The sequence below is a fragment of the Toxorhynchites rutilus genome, chromosome 2 (assembly GCF_029784135.1).
Source record: "Toxorhynchites rutilus septentrionalis strain SRP chromosome 2, ASM2978413v1, whole genome shotgun sequence".
NCBI classification, from domain to species: Eukaryota; Metazoa; Arthropoda; class Insecta; order Diptera; family Culicidae; genus Toxorhynchites; species Toxorhynchites rutilus.
Genome location: NC_073745.1, coordinates 338,903,109 through 338,920,690, shown reverse-complemented (window position 1 = coordinate 338,920,690; position 17,582 = coordinate 338,903,109). Strand labels below are relative to the sequence as shown.

At 39.8% G+C, this 17,582-nt stretch overlaps 1 protein-coding gene across 1 annotated transcript in view; it reads left to right on the top strand.

Moving 5' to 3' along the window:
* The window catches only part of LOC129764382 (Fc receptor-like protein 2), a 178,621-nt gene extending 164,024 nt beyond the window's left edge, over nt 1-14,597 (top strand). Inside the window, exon 6 of the mRNA XM_055763391.1 lies at nt 12,893-14,597. Within this exon, the coding sequence (XP_055619366.1) occupies nt 12,893-13,266 (374 nt within the window). The 3' untranslated portion in view covers nt 13,267-14,597. The remainder of the gene's footprint in view (nt 1-12,892) is intronic.
* Nucleotides 14,598-17,582: the final 2,985 nt, after the last annotated feature.

The window sequence follows — 17,582 nt, the reverse complement described above, 5'->3', positions numbered from 1 at the left end:
GTATTTTTGCAATCCCCTCAATATCGGTATTAAATGAAACGATTTGACTAATAGAATACAGTACATAATGAAAATATTCCAAAGAAAAAAATAATAAACGTTAGAATTACATTATTCTCAATTAGTTGTTTCATGTATATGTTCATCATATACCCGACGATTTTATTCTAGTCTCATCATTGCCCTAGATTAATGAAGAAACGGATGTGATAACTACTAACTGTTACTTGCCTAGTTATTTTCTAGCTCTTAGTACATTAAACCGTTTAACTTAAAAAGTTGTTTTTACTTATCTTTTTTCTAGTTTTTTAGTAAATTAACTGTATCATTAGTATACTTTTCTACAATAAAACCATTCATTTTTTTAATTTTTTATTTCTTTCTTGACTTTTCTCGGTATATTTTGATGATATACTGTATTCTATTAGTCAAATCATTTCATTTGATACCAATATTGAGCGGATTGCAAAAAATACATAGTCGACCATTTCGAATTTATGTTGTTCATAATGTAGTGTATTCTCTAAGTCAAGCCATTCAGCCATTTTTCAGCGGCGGTCAAATTGAATTTTTCAAGATCATGGAATACGCAGTTTTATAATGGCAGTAGAATTAAAGCTATGTTCCAAATTTCAGATCAATCGGTCAACAGGAAGGGGGTAAAATTTCTATTAATGTGGTACGGCGCTTCATACAAAGTTACAAAGTTACAAAGTTACAAAGCCACAAACATACAAACGGGTCAATCTACATAAAACCGTTTAATAAATAAGAGCAAATCATAATTATAATACGTTTACCGAGAGAAAATTATTTTTTTTATGACACGATTATCCGGATTATCCGGATTTTATGACAGGTTCTTTATTACTTTTTCACAAGTAGGGGAACTGCGGGTAATAGGGACAGGGGGTGTAATATGGACAGGTAGTTGATTTGTATAGTTACATTTTGAATTTCAGATTTATGTTAATGAGAACACCTTCTACACGTTATTCTATAATATTGAAGCCACCCTATGGCAAAATATGGACTGTTTAGAAGCTGGCTGAAACCAAAGGCATAATAGTTGAGGGTCTGTTCGTTTATACTGCTGAAAAGCACGATATCACTTCTAGGTGGATTAATTCGACTTTTTCATCATTCAACGGACATTCGTGATGAGTTCAGACCTTGGTTGAATAAAATTATTCCTCTCGTGATCGATAAACCTCTACGCTTCATATGTTACAAACCTGTACATATTACCCCCACTACATGTCCATATTACCTGCATCGTAAAAAAAAAGTTGTTCTTTTCGGTCTGTTTTAATTTCAGTTAAAAACACTTTTTTGTATAATATTTGGCCAATTATGTAGAGAAACAGTATATTGAACTGCAAGAAACTGCACCAAAATTTTGGGAAACTTGAGGTTCCAAAGATATAATTGAAGTTCTTCTTAACATGTCCGTTTTATCCCCATCTCCCCTACATACAATGTGCGTTTAGATTGTTAGAAAGGTAGTGGCCCTTCATCTCAAATCATTTCCAATATTCCCGTAACCCACGCCATCATGGTCTGGACCACCTTGAGATCCACTTTTTTGGCATATTCGATTATGCGGGATTTGAGTTGTTGAGCTTGACTGGGACAGTATGGACCAAATACGACTCAATTGACCGCGCTTGGAATACGTTTGGGGGATTGTATTATGGATGTTCGATCAATCCAGAGTAGCTTTTGCGTAATGCCACGAAGCTAGGTTCGGACAGAAAACAATATGTTCATACTTATGGTGCTTTTTTTACAAAAGCAAACAGTTTTTCGTGAAGCCACATCCGATCTCAGATTATTTCCAAGCATCCGGAAGATGCGCTCTTGGAGAAAAATCTATTCCGTGACCTTCATTGTAAACTAACGAAAACACACTTAGCACGAACAACGTCCACGAAGAGGGGAACTCTTTTCGTCTCTCTCTAGTGCTTCTAATGGGAAACGTGACATGAATTCAGTACCGCTACTTATGACTCACCCGTTAAATTAATTAGTTGATTTTTTAAGAAAGGAAACGCCATTCCTTAAAAAAAAAGTTCATTACCTTTTCAACGAAAGAATGCATGCATGTAGATGCATGTAGGGATAATATTGGAATTGGAGTAATGTATCAAGACTACATACTTCAGGATTCTGTTTTCTTACTACAAACTAGCTGACCCGGCAAACTTCGTCCCGCCCACAATTACTTCTCTGATTCAAATAATTTCGAGCACTGACGTTCTCCGAAAATTATTTTTCTGTACGCGATCTATATTTGCGGCTTCTTTTTTAACATATTTTTTAACATTTTTAACATATACAGACGCAGACTGAGACACATCAATCCTGATACTGACTGTTCAAATCCGTTGCTCCGTACTTGAGTTAAATCGTGAGGAACGGACACCAAATCATTCTTTTTTATTTAGATAGATACGAAGGGTGCCTGATTTGAAATGGCATGTCCAGAAATCTGGTTCATGAACTCATAGTTCAGAATCCTAGTGAAAGTCACCTTTTGCTCGGAACTTTGCCAAGCTAGCTCACCTGTACCGTTTCTCAGGGTCGGCTTCCGATCTCGGGAGGACTCACACTAACACGCGTAGTCAAGAAAGACAATTGAACGCCACCGAAGTAGAAGGTTGTTGTGAATTAACTTAAGACTGGATTTACTGTAATAAGTTTTATTTTCGGTTTAATAATGCCCAGGTGCTCCGTTGTCGGCGGTCGTTGGGGTTGGGAAGGAGGAGGAGGAATAGCGTACCTTCTGTTGTTCTCGGTAATACCGGGGTGTCGGATTGATTCCACTTCCAGCTGCGTCTCACGGCCAATACCGTCCCTTTTGCTTGGTCCCAGCGATCGAAGACTGCTTCAAAATGCGGGGTGATGCTGCCTCGTGGGTGCGTCGGGTTCCCGAACGGCGGAATTTACTTTGCCTCGGGAAGGTCGATCCAATGGTGTTACCTTCACAGCTTTTCCCCGTTAATCGTAGGCAGAACTCGTGTCGTCAGGTGATGGCCCTGATACCCTCTGGTATCCGTTCTTGCACTCCTTGCGTACTTTGACTTCACTGCTGCTCACTGTCTCCAAACTTTTTATTTCTCAACTCACGTCTATCTCGCTTTCTATCTTGGACCTTAATGCCCGATCCCACCGTTTCCGCTTTCCTTTTAAACTTCCTCTTCCCTCCTCGTTCCCCGTTCTCCTCCTCCTTTCTCTCTGTTCCTTCCATCCTTCCTGTTTCCGGTTACTGTCAGAGGCAGTGACAGTGACAGCTAGGCGGGATTGATAATTTACCCAAGCGTTACCCCGTTTTTGCGGCACAGTGGGCTTGAGTTAGTGGGTACAATTTTTATTGGCAAAAAAAATTACATTTAACGACAATCATCATTTAGACCATTCACAAAAAAAAACAAATTTTCTACCAAAAAAACAAGCAAAAAAATTCTACAACGGTAACATTAAATTGTTCCGTATTAAGACGGTAACAATCTTCCCGGAGCCCAAGTAGAAAAATTGTATGATCAATTTTTCGTCTTTCATATTGATCAACCCTACCTCAACACCAACCTTTTCCGAGTTCATCTGAACAGAGTGTCCAAATCATTGTACGTGACGTCTCTTTCGCTAGATACGGATTAGCCTTCCAGCTTTCAACTATTACGCCATACGACTCCTCCCCAACTATGCTTTACCGGGTAGGACAGCCACGTGACTCCCACATAACTGCTAACTATATTCGTTCACTCTCCTGTGACTACAGAAGAAAATCTACACGTCTATGCTATCATCATTCATTCCTCCACACTCATTCATTCCTATCACTGACCGGTCCTCTAAATCCGAAACATTCATCCTCATTCATTCATTTATTCGCTTCTTTTCTTTCTTACTACATAACTGCTACTATAACTAACTGGAGACAAATCCACTCCTGTCTCGATACCTAACGGATAGGATTAAATCATTCATTCTACCTATTACCGTTTTGCTACTAACCATGAAGGCTTATATGGGCATATTCGGGGTCATAAGGCATCATCATCTGCTAAGCAGACTCCACGTAATCTTCAGGGCGGTTCCTAGTTGGAATAACCTGTTACTGACCATCAACGTCTTCAGACTCTGGTCTCCAGCGAATTGCTCTTGATAGCACTTCACGTAATTTATCTAGTATAAATTAAAATAAACATCTAACTAATCGAATCGCGCATTCGAGAGTTGAGTATTTTATAACCCTTATTTTGGGATTGTGAGAATGGATCATTTGAACCAATCAAATCGTACATCTCTTACCACTTGCGTCAACAAGAAGGTAGAGATGTGAGCCTATCTATTAGACAGATCAGAAAAATAAACAATGGGGAACAATAGTAGCTGTCAACTATATGGCATCAGGCATGTTGAAGTGGACGCGTTGTCACGATAGTGAGCATCAAAACCTACGCAGTGTCCAATCAGTTCAAAATTGGTGTTAAATGCGAAACTGTTGGCGAACCAGGGAATAATAATCACCTTAATCGCTGTGAGTTCTGAACAGAAATAATAAACTTGGGAAGAATTTCTTCAGTATTCTTATGGTTTTTCAGCTCGATGGCATCATGGAAGACGTGTGAAGAGCCACCGCTACGACTGGTTTTGTGAACGCTGATTGATATTTACCAAAACAACAACATTTTTGTATGAACATCTACAACATAATGGATAACTGTTCAGACATAAATACATTACCCTGGTTTGAGGTGGGCAGCAGGCCACACCCCCAGGGATTTACCATTGTCGTCCTCCAACTCATAGAAAGACGAGCCAATGATCCTTTTAATCCGTGCTGGCAAATACATTGACCCGTATTTTGCATTGTAATGCTCTATAGCATTGGACTGTTTCATGTTGCGCCTGTAAACCGCCTGGCCAACTTGAAATGTTTTCGCATATTTCCTGCGTCTCAGATTATACCGGTGTTTTCCTTCTTCGTGTGCTCGCTTGAGATGATCCTGAACCAGTTCATAAACACGTTCAAACAACTCTTTGCGGTTATCGTTGAATTGGTTAGGTACGTTAGATGTTTGGTGGAACCATTTATGTTCGGATCCTTTGAGAAACGCTTCATGACCGTGAGTGACAAAGTACGGCGTAAATTCAGTGGCGGAATGAACGGAAGTGTTTAAAATTACTTCGATTTCCGATAATTTGGTGTCCCAAAGTCATTGGTCCTCTCGAACATAGGTTCGAATAGCAGCATTAATGGTCCGGTTTACCCTCTCTACAGGGTTCGCCTGAGAGTGGTACTTCGAGTTCAACCAATGCCGGATATCGAACCGTTCAAGTAGGCTTTTGAACTCACGGGAAGTAAACACGGTGGCGTTATCCGTGATAATAGCTTCTGGTGTAGAATAACGCAAAAACCAGTGATCTTTTAAGATCGTGCTAAGGGTGGTCTTATCAATTTTTCTCATTGGGGAAAGCATAACCCATTTGCTGAAAAGATCCAAGGTAACCAAAACATATTGGTTTCCTTTCTTGCTCCTGGGTAGCGGACCAAGGAAATCCGTTGCAATGATTTGCCACGAATGGCTAGTAACTCTTTGTTCTCCCATTTCAGGTACGACAGGAACTGAAACGGCTTTCGTCTCTTTGCATACCACACATCTCTGCACATAATCCTTAATCTCCGTGGCCATTCTGGGCCAGTAATATTTTTGTTTTATTCTCGCCAGTGTTTTGTCGAATCCCATGTGCATCGCCGCATCGTGACATTCTTTCAGAATATAATTTCGTTTTTCCCTTGGAACAACCATCTTCCATTCATATCGAAAATCATAAGGCTGACTACGAGCTGATATAAATTTGTAAATATTACCCTTTTGAATTTGAAAATCTACGTACTTGTCTGGTTGATTCATAATTTTTCGTTTTAGGTCGTCATACCACGATGAAGTAGTCACAGCGGACACCACAGCTACACAACGTGACTATGCATCTGGAACTATGTTTTCCTTCCCTTTTCTATGGATGATTGTCATGTCATATTGCTGCAGCGTTAGGCTCCACCTACTACATCGTGATGATGTTTTCCACTTAGCTTGAAGAATATGGATCAACGCAGACGAGTCGGTAATAAGGGAAAAATGAGACCCTTCAATATACCCACGGAATGCCTCGATGGACAGGAGAGCGGCAAGTGCTTCTTTCTCGCAAGCATGATAGTTCCTTTGTGGAGTTGTCAGCTTGTGTGAGAAATAAGCAATTACCCTCTCCTGTTCGTCTTGAATTTGCGTGAGTATTCCGGCAACGGCCACATCACTAGCATCCGTTTCAATAGCGAATTCCTTCGTGAAGTCTGGGCTCGTTAAGATAGGCGAACTTATCAATTTTTCCTTGATTGTACAAAAAGCTTGTTCAGCATTTTCGGTCCAGCTCAAAACTTTGCTTTTTGTCTTCAACAATTCGGTCAGAGGCGCGGTGATGCCACTGAAGTCGTCAATAAATCGGCGATAGTAATTTGCCATTCCTAGAAATCTTCGCAGCAGAAATCAGCTTGGTGACTGTGCAGGGCCTCTCGTAATCTACGATCGGTCGTATTTTCTCCGGATCGGCTCGCAAGCCGTCCACTGACAGAAGATATCCTAGGAAGTGCAATTCACTAACACCGAACAGAGACTTTTCCAAGTTGATGGAAAGGTTCGCATTATTCAGACGACGTGCTATTTCCCGAAGCAACCGTAGATGCTCCTCAAACGATTCGCTAACTACGATGATATCATCGAGATAGACGAATACGTTTGGTTCCAATTCACCGTGTCCCAGCACTTGGTCCATCAGCCTTGATAAAGTCGCTGGGCTATCGGCCAGACCAAATGGGAGGCGGGTGAATTGAAGCATCCCTTTCCCCTGGATACTAAAAGCCGTGTATTTTCTGGATCTTTTTTGTAGCGGAATTTGCAGAAATGCTTCGAACAGATCAATGGCACTTAAATAGTGGGCTTTTGGAAGCTGTCCCAAAATTCTTCCAGGATGGGGTAAGGGATAGGCATCTCGTACGGTGCGTTCGTTAATTTTACGAGCGTCCAAACAAAGTCGAACCTTTCCCGTAGGCTTTATAACAGACACTACGTTCAGGGACCATTCTGAGTGGCATCTTTCAAGTATGCCGACTTGAAGCATTCGGTCCAATTCTTCGGCTACCTTCTCTCTCACTTTTGGAGACATGGTATATGGATATTGACGAATTGGAGGTTTGGATTTCCATTCGTCGCATATTTGAATCGAATGTTCAATTAAGTGAGTGGTGGGTAAGCAACCAGGTGTTGCTGCTTTAAACGATCGTTTAATTTCTGCAAGAGCATTTAATTCATCAGGTGAAAGGGTAGTAGCATTCTGTATGCTGATTAGAGCATTTTCGTCGGCTTCCTGTACTAAAGCACATTCTCTAATTTGGGGATAAATATGAAATTCAGCCCAGAATGTCATTCCTAATAGACACTGAACTAGTAAGCCATCGACTACCAGAGTTGGTACGACTTTGATTTTTCTATCGAAATTAAAAGGGAGATATACTTCACCCATTATATTTAATTTGTTTCCTTCGGCCGAACGAAGTTCTATTGGTTCCGACGGATTTCTTAATTTAAAACTACGAAGGCGTTTGAACAGTTGATAACTAATCAGAGTTCGATTACTTCCTGAATCAAGTAATCCCTTGACACGGTGATGATTGATATTAACCCATGCAAACGGGCGATTGTCCTGTAATGTGGGCAGGAGAATTTGAAGGACCTGCGAGGTTCGCGATTGATTAATAACTGGAGTTGGAGCATACATTTTTACGCGTTGTTCCCGGACGAACGGCGGTTTTCGTTCGTCTGAAGCCCGTTTTTTTTTGACAATACGGGCAATGTTGGCTATAAAACCCTTTGAACCCACAAATTAAACATATTAATCCCTTAAGACTATGACATTGCTCAATATTGTGGTTGGCGACAATTCAAACAGACATTAGCTGGAGGAGGATGAAAACCAGCAACTAAATAGTTCAAAGTTCGCCGAGACTTGGAGGTACCTTCTCTAGGATCATCATCACATCGATTATTCTCTGTTGTTTTCTTCTCGTATTCGTTAGATGAGGACATGGTTCGAAAATAACCTGATAGTTCGGAACGCGGCTTCAGCGGTTTGCCATTCTCTATTCTGTTTGTGCATGACCGTTGCTTGTTCTGAACAGATTTATCAATCGATTGATGATTTTCTTTAATAACATTTACTGATTTTTCGTTACCAAATAGCTTTTGATACAGGGAAAAGTTTGAAGCATCAATTAGATGGCCAGCCTCAATTAGTTGTGACAGATCGAACATTGGCTTCCATAATAAAGCTTTTTTATAATCAGTTCGCATATTTCGTTTTAAAACATCTAATTTTTCTCTGTCATCCATGGGGTTACTCATGGACCTGAACATTTTCTCCATGCTGAAGTAATAATCTTGGAACGTTTCGTTTCTCTGCTGACGTCTCTGGTATATTTGAGAGCGAACCAGCGTATCGAGTTCTGGATGGACGTAAGTTTTCCGCAATTCGTAAATTAAATGTTGCCAGTTCAGTAACCTACCGCCAGAGCGCATAGACATATACCAATTCGCAGCGGGACCCTCGAATAAATGAAATGCTGAGTCGAACAGTTCTTGTTCGGATACTCGTTCTGAGAGCGACAGTTGGTCTATTATGGACAGAAATTGATTCAATTGCATGCCCTGATCTGTACCTGAATATTTTTCAACGTTCCATTGCGAAGCTGCTAGCGTTCTGTGCGACACAGACTGAATTCGCGGTTCTGAAGGTCTATTGTGCGTTATGTGTGTTGGTATTTGAAATGAATAACCTGAATCATAATTTCGTGGAAGGTAGCGATCTTGGGGCTGCATTTGCGTTGCGTTGGTTGCCCAACTGGATGTCACATTTGGAACTGAATTTAGCCAATTAGAATTGGTACTGACGTATTTGTTTTCTCGACACAATAGAGGTTCGGATGGTTCCCGTTGATTGAAATGATTCATTGAAAATTGCGATTTGTTTTCAGCGCCAACGTAGAGAGCTTGGTAGGTATCGGAAAAGCGTAAGTATTTTCGGAAGGATAATTTGGATTTGAAATGTTCGAATAGATTGTAGTTCTGGGTTTTTCTGAAATCATGGAAATTGGTCTCGAATATTGCATAACCCCTACTGTGTTAACGCTCGATGAAACCGTTGCTTTTGGTATAGCCCCAAGGTGAATACTAGAATTAGTCGCTGAGCTATATTGTGACAGATCTTGAAAATTAATATTGTTTTTGGGCGCCATCTGCGGATTATCGTTCGATGATAGATCCACAGATTGAGACACTAACTGTGTCTGTATTTTTCTCAACTGTGTGAGTTCTTTTTCGAGGGTTAGAAGAGCGTCTCTGAAATTATTCACATTCACGGATTCTACTGAATCATTCAGTAGACCCATTCGTTTGAAACAACCAGTCATCTCTACTTCTGCATCACTGATTTTCGAAGAATTTGTTAACCTAGTTGCATTATCGCATTGATCACCATCAGTATTAACACAAGTTGATAATGTAGCTACATTCTCGGAAGACGTTTCCACTTCATTTATGCCAGGTGCCAGTGTTCCAATAGTTATTTCACCAAAACGGTGGTTGAGAAGCTCAATCACCTTTTTTAATAATTCTAACGCTTTTTGTTTCATCGTTTCGTCTTTAAGGGAACTACTTAAAATTATCAACCTATTTGCCACGTGTAGGTTTGGCACTTCGGTGCTATATGACTGACTGTGAGACCTGACGCATCTAATTGCTCTAACTTTTCTTCGCATATTTCCAATTCACATTCCGGATTGTTAATTAGCACTTTTTCAATCGTAGAATTTTCTCTTTCCTGTTTCAGGGATTCTCGCAAAACCCGACGTCGTCGCGACATAGATAGATCTCCCGTGAGATTTATGTTTCTGATTCCTAGCTCGTAATCTAGTTCATCTCCATCTAGGAAATCTGCCCTAATTTCTAGACAACGTTTTTCGATATTTTGCTGAGAGAATTTCTCCATTTTATTTCACTTTTTCTAAAAGAATGAACGCACTAACAGGATAAGGAAATCGCACAACTATCGCGTACCTAGCTACCACACAATCAAGTCAAAGGAATATTTTGTAACAAGCAATTACCTTCCGACTTTTTCTCGCACCTCTCGATCGATAAATCACACTCGATAGTAATATCTAAGTTTCACTCTTTAGCACTCTCTTCAGGTTAACTCTTCCGAGGTAAGTCTTTTAGTAGAAACCGTATCAATACAAGCGACTACTTGGTTTGAGTCTCCCCGAGGTTCGGTAAAAATATTCCAATTGAAGATTGGAATATTTCTTTTTATCGCGGATCGCCAATTGAAAGTCACCTTTTGCCCGGAACTTTGCCAAGCTAGCTCACCTGTACCGTTTCTCAGGGTCGGCTTCCGATCTCGGGAGGACTCACACTAACACGCGTAGTCAAGAAAGACAATTGAACGCCACCGAAGTAGAAGGACTGGTCTTGTTGTGAATTAACTTAAGACTGGATTTACTGTAATAAGTTTTATTTTCGGGTTAATAATGCCCAGGTACTCCGTTGTCGGCGGTCGTTGGGGTTGGGAAGGAGGAGGAGGAATAGCGTACCTTCTGTTGTTCTCGGTAATACCGGGGTGTCGGATTGATTCCACTTCCAGCTGCGTCTCACGGCCAATACCGTCCCTTTTGCTTGGTCCCAGCGATCGAAGACTGCTTCAAAACGCGGGGTGATGCTGCCTCGTGGGTGCGTCGGGTTCCCGAACGGCGGAATTTACTTTGCCTCGGGTCGATCCAATGGTGTTACCACCACAGCTTTTCCCCGTTAATCGTAGGCAGAACTCGTGTCGTCAGGTGATGGCCCTGATACCCTCTGGTATCCGTTCTTGCACTCCTTGCGTACTTTGACTTCACTGCTGCTCACTGTCTCCAAACTTTTTATTTCTCAACTCACGTCTATCTCGCTTTCTATCTTGGACCTTAATGCCCGATCCCACCGTTTCCGCTTTCCTTTTAAACTTCCTCTTCCCTCCTCGTTCCCCGTTCTCCTCCTCCTTTCTCTCTGTTCCTTCCATCCTTCCTGTTTCCGGTTACTGTCAGAGGCAGTGACAGTGACAGCTAGGCGGGATTGATAATTCACCCAAGCGTTACCCCGTTTTTGCGGCACAGTGGGCTTGAGTTAGTGGGTACAATTTTTATTGGCAAAAAAAAATACATTTAACGACAATCATCATTTAGACCAGTCACAAAAAAAACAAATTTTCTACCAAAAAAACAAGCACAAAATTCTACAACGGTAACATTAAATTGTTCCGTATTAAGACGGTAACACTAGATTTTTTATACCGTTTCTGTACTCTGATTGCATTAATTTATTCTGAGATGTTACTCAAAGACACTTTTGACCTTTTTGTATCGATGCAATGAATAAACATTCCTCTGAAAAAGTCACATTTCTTCAGAACGTCAGAAAAAGATGTATCTCTCCACGCCAGGCAGACATCAATAGATGCCACGAACGCACTTACAGAATACTATAAACGCGAACAAATTATTTCCAACTCCAACAGCACAACTACTTTCACAACTGAGGACACATTACTCATCAGAGTGACAATGAGAAGTAGAAAATGTATCACCATGATCAGCAGGAAAAAAGAAAGCGAAATTTAAGTCACAATGTATGCACGCTGGCTGGCAAATGGTTTGCCTGCAGTTGCCTCCCCCATCCAGAGACAAAGCAACATAACCGTGCCGAGATGATGTTTGCTTACTTATATGCTCAGTTTGTTCATTTTGTTCACATGCTATAGTCCTCTTTTTTCCCCCCAACAGCAGAAAAGAGCAGTTCTTCCTCGCTATTCATATACTATTCGTTCTGCTGCTCGGGACTGTAAAACACCGCTTCTCCTGACACGGAGATATTCATGAGCACAGAACGCTGCTGGAGTGGAAAAGTTTACGTTAACCAACACCACGCTGCCGACAGACGCGGCCTTTGTAGCATTCGAGTCGTTACCTCTAGTTTTTCCGTTTTCCAGAACCCTGCCCCACCCCCGCTTCATCCCTTTTGCGGGAGTTCCACGAATCTCGGAGGCACCTTCTCTTCAGCCAAGCGAAGCCAGAGAACGCAAAGTGTTATGTTTCAACCTAATTTTACATAATACCCAGATGAAAATTTATTGCTCACAACTTTCGCAAGAAGCGCCACAGTGCGTGGTGGGGAGAGGATAGGGTAGCGGGTTGGATACAAAAAGATTGAATTTTATATTGTCCAATAGAAAAAGTGAGTTGGTGTTTATGTTTCCCGTTGGCTCGATCTCTGTTTTTTTTTGTCCGCTCGACCGCTGCTACAATATGGTTTCTCAGGAATAACAAACGGTTTTTGATGAACTAAAATAGAACCGCAACAATCAGTTTCGGAACAATCTAGATTCTGATAGACAGTTGATGGAGTAACTGTTATCAAAAAACAAAAACAACGACAAAAGCTAACAAAAATACTCTCATCTGGGACCGTGTCCAAAACAGTTCGGTCGACCGCATTTCGCGGTGAGCCAAACAGAGCTCACCGTCAGATGACGACTTCACCGCTGAATGCAAACTCTAATGAAATAAAAATATTTCCATAACAATAAATCTCCTCTTCCGTGCGCAAACGAGCAGAACACTGCAGCGTTCCGTCACGAGCAGAAGTTACCGGTTCATAGCGAAAATCCAGTCTTCAAAACCTGCAATCCTGCCTGTCCGATGCCAGTATTCTAATGCACACTCTCTTTTCTGCTCTTTCCACAGGTGAAAAACCGGCCGCAATGCAACATCCAAACAAAAGTCCAACGGCAGCATCCGGGGCAAGCAGTGACGGAAGCGGAGCTGCAGTGCTGATGAGTACCCGACTAACGAGCGCTGCCAGTTGCTGGATGACCACTCTGCTGCTAATCTGGACCTACTACTGGTCATCCCCGTGGGGGACGCATGGCTCCTCTTCCTCCTCCTCCTCCTGCTCCGTCGCCTTCCTTCTGGAGGTTCTGCGGCGAAAGTCGTCAGACGTCAGGCTCGCTAGCTGTCGGACGACGATATTGTGTATACTACTACTACTACTGGTGCTGGTTACCATGAGCACTACCGCCACCTTCAGCAAGAGAATCAAACTGATTGATGCGGTCTAAAATCGGGCCGCGTCGGGTGCGAGGGGAAGGATGTTTATGAGGCTCCAATGGACCTAGTGAGGGGTAGTGAAATTCGTTTCTAGAGAGACAAGTAGCATAAATATGAATATTTTGTACAGGTTTTTTAGTATTAACGTGTATAGGGTTACTTTTACTGACCTTAGAGGAAACGCCGGGACTGTGCTTGGGGAATGGAAGACATATTTTAACAGCGGACTGAGAGACAGGGAGGACTAAGTGCGCTGCAGCGGCTCGGTTGTGGTTTTTACATTGGACAAAGGTATTTGGAAGAATCACTTATTCGATGCGGAATATTTAAAAGAACAAAAATTAAAAAATTTTCAAAAAATGAAAATTGTGGGAGTAAGGTCGAACAATGCAGAATATGTGTCAACGGTTTCCATTATACACATGCCCTGATTAGAGTCATTTCAGGCCTTTGTACCTTTTCTCCTTTTCCACATCGATTAAACATAAAGTCAAATGTTTGGTGATTCTATAAACGTTCTGCGTTAGCGGTATAAACTGTCGGATTCCAGGATATAATCGGGAAGAAAACAAACTAACCGGGCAATCAGTGGAACACAGATTTGTTTGCGAGAGACCGCCGCTTCCAACGGTGGATCGGCGACCAACTCGGATCGCGTCATCTCGTCGGTTTGGGCGGCTTCCTTATTCACGTTAAATGGGAACTTTGCCTCCATTGAATTGATCTCAGAATAAATTTCGAAAATGAAAATGAAAAAATTAATTTACGATAAAAACGCTTTTTTCTGTGAGGCATGGTGTTTTTCCCGCGGTAAAATGTTTCTAGCTTACTTGTGACATTACACTTGTTTGTGAGGTTATTTCTGTTGCTCTTATTTTCGTTCCGATTTTTCCGGCCACGAAATTGTCGATGTGATGCATTTTTGTAACATTAGAACTTTTTATATACCTAGTCTTACCAAACCGTTCATTTTAACCAGTGCAATATTTAGTTGTCAAAATATAAAAAAAAAATCTTAGGAAATGAACTATATTTACAAAAAAGTCATTATTAGAAAATATTAAATGAAATTTCAAGACAAAATCCTGTGAACATTTTCTGTCAATTTTCATTTTGACCGGACCGGTAATTCTAGAGTTAAAGATAATAAATATTGCCTCGAATGTTTTGCGTTGCCCGGCATGTTTGCACTTTCATGATTTACAGTTCACCCGGAATGCATTTACCCGGAAAACCTTTACCCGAATATGCTAAGCGTCTGAGCAACACCGACAAAAAAATTGTGAAAGTGATTACTTGCTTGAATAACATCTTATAGATGAAAGAAAATACTATAATGTAGAATCCAACTGGGTTCGGAATTAGATTAGGTTTCGTTGATCTGATGAAACCACAATTTTGCATTCTCCAATCCGTTCGACTGAAATCGGATTGAGAAGTGCAAATGTGGCAACCATGCTGTTACGGATTTTACCAATTCAACGTTTATCGCAGTAATCGTTAAAATATGTATAATGATTATTTGATGTTAATTGGATACCTCAAACATATACTCTTAACCTAACTCAGATATTTATCTTTGAAGTTCCCAGTATTTCCACTGAAACACATCATCAATGTAATCAGAGTTGCCAACCTTCCAGTTTTTCCTGAATATTGCCAGTTTTTTAAAGCATACTTTTTCAGATTTTTCAAATTCCTACGGTTTTATCCATCTTTTTCTTATTTTTTGGACACTTGAAGGGTTTTACTCCACTGAATTATAGACGGATTTCGCGCCAACTCGACCAGATGTTGGCATAATCCTCTCAGAACTTAATGAAACTTCTTGGGCGTGAAGACCTTACCTAATTAAGCAACTTGGCATACTTAGTTTTCCGAAAATTTATCTAGACTAACATATGGAATGGGCCAAATATTTTTGACCATTTTTTTTAATAAAATTTTTTACTCACAAATGATAAGTCCTACAAAAATGTGATCTATGGAAGAGTTTTAGGAAAATTATAGAACTTTCAGGAAAAAGTACCGAAAAAAAATTTTTTGAAATCCTACACTGAAAAAAAATTATTGAAAAAATACAAAATGATAGTGATGAAAAGGTAGATAAATGGTAGATAAATATTTGCCCTACAACTATTCCATACATCGCAACTTGTGCATATTTAGGGCAAAAAAGTTTTTCTAACAAAAACTTTTTCAATATTTTATTGAAATTAAGTTTATTTCTTTTTTCAGTGCAGAAAGCCAGCCCAAAATAAAAAAAAATAAATAATAATAATAAAAATGTTGAATGAGTGTTTAAAATAAAAGATAAGGACATTTATTGTTTCAAATCAAATGTAATAAAACTTATGACATTTTGACGTGGGACTACGTCTAACCGGAATATATGGAGGGTAAAATGAATACCTATACAGAGAACGTGCAGGACAAAATTAAAGATTTCGAATGCTCATAACTCGATCATTTCTCACTGGATCGGAAAGATGTTTGTATCAATTGATAGGGAATATTTCTACGCATCTATCGCAACTAACAAAGTGTTATTTTTCATAAGATAAACAATTGAATAACTGTAAAACATTAGGCGTTATCTAAACTGCCTCGTTTTGATTGGCCCGATTTACGGTTTCCCTAACACAGCCATCAAAACCAAGCAACCTTGGGGAAATCGGCATTGCAAACACATGAAAGTAGGGGGAGCTTTTGTTCTCATCGAAAAATGTTCCCTAACACAGACTTTAAAACCAAGCAGTGAAATCGGCATTGCAAACACACGAAAGAGCCTAGAGGCGAATGAACTGAAAAGTTTAAACCCTCTTGAAGCCAAAAAGAAGAAAAAGAACACACGAAAGTAGGGGGAGCTTTTGTTCCTACCGAAATGTGTTCCCTAACAGAGATTTCTAAACCAAGGTGCCTGGAGGAAATCGGCATTTCAAATTCATGCAAGTCGGGGATGTTTTTGTTCCGACTGGAATGTGTTTCCCTAACACAGACTTCAAATCCATGGAGCTTGGGGAAATCGGCATTGCGAATTCATACACGTCGGGGATATTTTTGTTCCGATTAAAATGTGTTTTCTTAACACAGACTTCCAAACCAAGGTTTCTGGGGAAATCGGCTCTGCAAATAAATGGAAACAGCGAGTACTTTTGTCCTCGTTTGCCTTTGTGCAGACTAGAATATCACGATCTTCTAAACTTAGGAACCTGGGAAAATCGTGCAGACACTAGAAGCGAATGAACTTTCTAGTTTCAAGAAAATTCGCAGTTCGAGAAGTACGTACACTTGAGAGATGTACAATTCAGAAAGAAATGTAAAATAAAATAATCGTTTGATAATTCTCCTGTACATATATTTTGTCCTAGGCATCATACCAAACGTAAAAAGTCTGTCATTAAATTTACTTGTAACGAAGAACATAATCTATCACAATGCATGAATTGACCTTACATGGCATTATAAAATCTTTTTACTCACAAAGCAATTATATTGAATTCAATTGAATTTGGAAACTGTTTCATTCAATGAAGAATTTAATCAATACAAACGAATGATTGCTAAGCTTGCTGTTATATCATAGATATAACCCACCCATTTTTTGACATTAAATTCATTTTTATTCATCTAATCTTATACCATGTACATGTTAACTTATATTCTATAAGATACAATCACCATATGTTTCCTATTTTTTCCTTTAATCTAATATTTTGAAGATTTTGGGATCATCTTCTGAATTTGAAAACTTTTGGCTGCGATTTTATTTTCATCTACAGGAATAAAGCAATGAAATTTTTATGTTCCCGATATTGTTTCCGCGTGATTGAATAAGTTCACTCAAGCTCACTTGCCTTTGCATACATTTGTCATTTTGTTTAACTGCCCAATGATAAAGCTCTAGTGTTGTTTGGATTGTTGTGTTTCCGTATCATCAATTCATGAAGACACAACTCTTCTATTAGAGGACAGCGGAAAAGAAGAAATCGTTTTTCAACAAATGGCCGATTTCATTGAACGATTTTATAACTAATCGATGAATTTGTGCCGTATTTCAAAATATGTCAGAATTTTTATTATATTTAATTTGAAACAAAGACTTCTAAAACACTCATTCAACATTTTAATTATTATTATTGATTTTTTTCATTTTGGGTTGGCTTGCTGCACTGAAAAAAATTAAAAAAATAAATTTCAATAAAATTGAAAAAGTTTTCGTTAGAAAAACTTGTTTGCCTTAAATAAGCACAAGTTGCGATGAATGGAAGAGTTGTAGGGTATATATTTATCTACCATTTCATCAAAATCTGAAATGACCATTTTG